The sequence below is a fragment of the Arachis duranensis genome, chromosome 8 (genome assembly GCF_000817695.3).
Source record: "Arachis duranensis cultivar V14167 chromosome 8, aradu.V14167.gnm2.J7QH, whole genome shotgun sequence".
Taxonomy (NCBI): domain Eukaryota; kingdom Viridiplantae; phylum Streptophyta; class Magnoliopsida; order Fabales; family Fabaceae; genus Arachis; species Arachis duranensis.
In genome coordinates this window covers 25,712,494-25,718,085 of record NC_029779.3, presented here as the reverse complement: position 1 = coordinate 25,718,085, position 5,592 = coordinate 25,712,494, and the positions used below count along the sequence as shown (strand labels likewise).

The 5,592-nt window shown below is 26.9% G+C and overlaps 1 protein-coding gene across 1 annotated transcript; it reads right to left on the bottom strand.

Annotated features, from left to right (window-relative positions):
- Positions 1–1,356: 1,356 nt before the first annotated feature.
- On the bottom strand, positions 1,357–5,125 carry LOC107461596 (uncharacterized). Its single transcript, XM_016080116.3, has 3 exons — positions 4,956–5,125; positions 4,584–4,727; positions 1,357–1,962 (listed from the first exon to the last, which is right to left on the bottom strand). The coding sequence occupies exons 1-3, from the start codon at positions 4,968–4,970 to the stop codon at positions 1,480–1,482; spliced, it is 642 nt and encodes a 213-aa protein (XP_015935602.1). The 5' UTR covers positions 4,971–5,125; the 3' UTR covers positions 1,357–1,479.
- Between the last annotated feature and the right edge of the window lie 467 nt (positions 5,126–5,592).

Below are 5,592 nucleotides of genomic sequence, written 5' to 3'. Positions count from 1 at the left end.
TTATGATGAACAACGTAAGTGTAAAGTGTAAACTTGTAAACAAAAAATGGTAAATGTTAATTATTTAGTATTTACAACAAAAGAAGTTTTCATCAAATACCAGAATCACGTGTAGAGAGAAACTTTCGTGATGAAATACTTAACTAACTGGGCAACAACCCAACAACCAATAAATAATTCCATGTCAATAATGTACATAAAAATATGTAACCAAATTGGTATGTGGCAATGACCATTGACTCTTCACCAATAACGTACTGCATAAAACAAAAACGTATGTTTTAAGAAATAATTCACTTTTGAGATATATTTTAAAAAAATTGTCAATCTAGAATATATAACTGTAGATTGTTATTGAACCTCCAAGGTGTGTGATTTTCTCCCTAAGTAGGGGTCATTTTAGTTAATTAGTTGAACAATTCTGTCAAATATCTGTAGTGGTCCAATCCGGAGAAAACAACCAAGTGTCAATTATTTAAGTTCTACTTCATTATCCACTAACTCACCAAATAATTGATGCATGCTCAAGCTAGCCAAAATCGATTTTGCTTTCTTGTGATTCTTAATTGGTTCCTTTTTTGTTTCTTTCTGTGCAGATATGTGTAAGAAATCAATGTTTAAATCAATTAATATCAGTTAAATTTTTTCTTCAATGTTAAAATTGCATTTTTAACTCTCATTTGTTTGAAAGCTTTAAAATCTAAGGTGTAAAATTTATTATTTAAGATTTAAAGTTTAGCATAGTTGAAGGTGGCAACAGTGGGAAGGTGGCCGGTGGCAGCGGTCAGCGGCCGACGACAAGAGATGAAGTAGTTGTGATGATGTTAAGAGTGGTATTGGAAGAGAAAAAAACCGTGAAAATAGAAATTATGAATATAAAATAAAAAAAGATGAAGTATTTGTTTTTCTAAAATTTGTGATAATTTTAAAAATATTTTTAAATTTTATTTTGTTTCAATTTTGTCTTGGAAGGTTTTCGATTTTTATCAAATGTATATTTTAAGCTAAATTTTAAAAAAATGTAAGATTAATTCAGTAATAATGTATGACAACTATTTTTACCTTGCTTTGATTGAAAGTTGTTCTTGCGAAATTATTGCTGAATTCATTATAAATTTTTTTAAAAATTAGTCATTTGGAATATATTTAATGAAATCGAAAACTTTTTAGACAAAATTAAAACTAAATAAAAATTAAAAATATTTTTAAAATTTTTACCAAAATATATTTTACCCATAAAAAAATTGACCTAAATTAATCATTAAAAGTTAGTTTCATAGTTAGACTTGGACTTATAATCCTAAGATTTGACACGCACAATTATTTTATGATAAAAGAATTGAGGTAGTTAAAAGATAAGAGTTCTCGTTATTGAATTGAATTTTAATGCTTAATTAAGATTTGATCACCCATATATATAGGGTAAAAAAATTAAATAAAAAAAAACCTGCATATATTGGTTCATGGTAGAGTGAAGAGTTAGGCCAAGCTTGGGCCACAAACGCATGAAAAGAGCTCCAAAAGTGATGTACGAAACCGTTTCTTCTTCTTGTTGTTGTTGTTGTTGTTGGTCGGAGGTGGAGCAATGGTGCCATTAACAAATAATGAATTTGGCTCTGCAATATGAATGGTTTCAGCCAATGCAACCTCATCATCAGGTCCATAATAAATAATAGGCTTATTACTTGTTCTTTCCACGGCAAGATATTCACCAAGAGATGGACCATCATTATTTGAATTGTTATTATTATTATTCTTAGTATTTCTTGTCCTTGATGATGAGCTTGGACACAATAACCGTGAGATCATGAAACTGAACCTGTTGTTGTTCTGCTTCTTGATCTTGTTCAAGCCTTGTTCTGTTTTATTATTAGGTGCTCTTCTAGAAAGCTCTGATATTGTGGACACACCCATAAGGCTCCCAAGTGTGGTACTATTGTCCACGTAAAACGACCCTGTTGACTGATTCATATATTTCAAGGGACACAAATTAAAACGCAGATTTAGTATTTGATATGGATTAATTAATTAATTAGTTCTCAAGGCAAGAGAAAGAGTAAAGCCTTTAAAATCACTAGAAGATGTATATAGATAAAATATGAACGTATCACGGAGATTGCCCACCTAATTGGTACCTATAAGATCGTAGTTGATAAAGTTTCAATAGATCTGTGATATTGTAAGATCACCCAAACACAATCATTCACTAACTAATAAAGGAATAAAAATCTTACGTAGGAATGTCCAAATTTCATACAAAAGTGTAATAAACAACAGATGCTACAAGTCAAAACTTAACAAACAATAAAACCCCTTTGGGAAAAACAACAAGACTAATTAAGTGTACAAACGAACTGCGACAAATGAAATAACATGCAGTGCAGTGTCCAAGGCTATACTCATGAATCGTAACTAACTTCCCAAATTAAGACTAAACCGGAAACTTGCATACCCATTTTCCAATTTCCATTTCTTTCACAAAAATACTTGGGAAAATTACTCTTAAAAGACTGATGGCGAGATTTAATTATTAAAAGAGATTCGCTTTTATCAAAATTATTAAGAAAGATTAATTAATAAAATATTAAAAAACAAATTTTTTATTTAAAAAATATGTTCTATTTTTTTATTTATTTCTCTCTTAAAAATATATTTTTTTAATTGAATCTTTTTTTTCATCCTCCTCATTCGTCTTTTTTAACTATGTCTTTATATGCATCAAATCAATTTTTGAGTCTTACTTAATTTTTTATTTAAATTTTATTATAAATAATTTTGTTATTTTACTTTATACCTTTATTTTAATACACTGTCAAATCCAACATGACAACAACACAATAAGTGTTAGAATTTGGTTGAATTAGTCCCACATTGCTTAGGATAGCAAATGGAGTGAGTGGTCTAGGCTATAAATATGAGGCTAAGTTCTCCGTATTTTTTGCACCAATCAGAAACACTTAAAGTTTGTATCTGACTTTTCTTTTTCTCTATACCTTTTGATTAGAGAATGTTGTGAGGTGTAGTTAAATATTTGCTTTGAGAGTATGGGTATACTGGGGTGCCGGTGTTAGAGAGAAAGAAGAAAGAGAATATATATTTTTATTTTATTTTAATTTTAATATTTTTTATAAATAATAAAAAAAACTCAAATCAATTATAATACTTTAATTTTGTAAAGTTTTTATATCGGTCGTCATTTTTAAATTTTATGATCAAATTCAATTTCACAAAGTTAATAATGAAGAGAAAATTCACATTATTTAACAACAATATTAAAATTTAAAAAAATTAATAAAAACAATTTTTTTTTTCATTATTCTTATATTGTTGCTATATTGGGTTTTGAGAGTGTAGTGAAATAATAAAATTATTTACTAATAGTAAATTGGTAGATTACAGTAATAATTTTTTGTTATAGAAAAAAGTGTATTAATAAAGATTTGAATATAATAGATAATTAAAAAATATATTTATAAAAAAATAAATAAATAATAACTTAAAAATATATTTATTTTTAAAAAATTGATTTTTTAAATATTATAGAAATTAATTTTTTTAATAATTTTAATATTAAATTTTTCCCAAATAAAGTAATAATCTTTTAGAGTAATTTTTCCAAAATACTTTTAGTAAATATCACCCCCTAGCAGTGCACTCGTGCTTCTTTTCTTAACTTGAACTCTAGAAGTATAGACATTTCGGACTTATTTTTAAATACTTTTTATTTTTAATTAAATAATTCTTAATTTTTTATTTATTGTATTATAAATCAATAATTTAAATTTAAAATTTATGATTTAATGTTTTAAAATTTAAAGTTTAAAATTAACATTTTTTTTGTTTTTTTTTTCTTAATAATAAATTATATTTTAAAGTGTGTTTCACGCTTTACTTTTTCAAAGCGCACTACCTCATTTACTTTTGCTGTTAACCTGTTATCCATACTTTATTTTTTATATGAGTATTATTTAAAAATTAAAATGGAATTTGTTAAAGAATATCTCTTAAAATGAAAAAAATATCGGTATATTTTTTGAAAATAAAATTATTTGATATAATTATAGATAGTAAATTTTATAGATAAAAAATCAAAACATAAAATATATATTGAACATCTGTTAATTTTCTAACCAACATACAAAATACGTATTAGATATATTTTTTATACATCTACAATAATATAATATACTTTAAATATCAATATTCGACTAAAATATCATTTTTCTCTCTATATTAAAAAATAATTTCTGCCAAGTTGATTTAATTTGCTTATTTTCTAAGTTGTCAAGTTTTCCTCGAAGTTAGCTCTCCTCATCTCCTCAGTAATTAGGCACAGACATTTAAGTATGTAGCACAACTTTTTATTTGTCCAAAAAATGATGAATTTCAAGGCAATTCCAATATAAATAAGAGCAATGAGAGAAGCATGCAGGACAAATTAAAAGAAGACAAAAAATGGCACTATATTCTATTCTAGTCTCATCACTTTAGTAGGCACATGCAGTAACTGAAACATGCTCATTGGAATTACCATCATTAACCCGAGATTAAAAATAAGATAAAATTGAGTGAGTAGTGGTGACCTCAGTGTCCAAATCAGATGAAGAATTATTATCTGTAGTAGAAGAAGAAGTGAGTAAAGTGTTGAATGATATTGACCCTGAATTGTTACCACTTCTTGCATTATTCAGTGGTTGCAATAACCCCAATGGCCACCCCTCAATATCCTACCATACAAACATCAAAATCAAATCAATTGTGTTCAGAGAAATAATTAATGTCCATTTTTGGTAGCAGACAATGGATAATGAAAACGAATCTCATCAATGCATATCAAATAAATAAAATTGTTGACCCACATCCTCGGAAATCATTACAATATAATAGATATATAATTCATGAGGATAGTTCCAAAAACAAGAACAAGCTAATGGGTTATTAAATTTAAAATGTACCTGTTGATGAGCCATGTTTGCAATATTTTGGGAGCAAAGGCCAAGCTCAGATGTTAGACAAGACTGAAGGATTCGTCATTGTTTCAGTTTGCTCTGTAACACTCTGATTATTTGAAATCTATAGCAAGAGGCAAGAGCTGTGAAAGAAAGAATGCTATGGTGAAATGAAATCTGAGTTTGATAAGAACAAGAGAGAGGCATAGCAACAAAGAAGAATAATGAGTGGCAGAATGTTGATCATTTGCAAGAACCCATCTTCTCTGCTTTTTCTTTTCCACTGTTCACCATAAATGGAGCCATACTTATTGTGTCCGTATACTAAAGTGTCCCTAGAATAAAGATAAAAATGAAAATTATACTTCTAAGTTCTAATCAAATTCTGAAAATTATTCTTTTATTATATATTCTTGCATGATAAATTTAATTATGGTGTATACATATTTTAGACATAAGAATAAGCTTTGTTTACATATTTTTTTTACCCTTATACTGTTATACAGTAGTATAAAGTTAGAGACATAATTTCATCATTTTAAAGTACATTTAATAGGTGCTTTAAAAGGTTATTTTTATCCAGATTTTATTAGAAATCAATAATTAATCCTAATTTTTTATACCATGATAAAAATAATTGAAT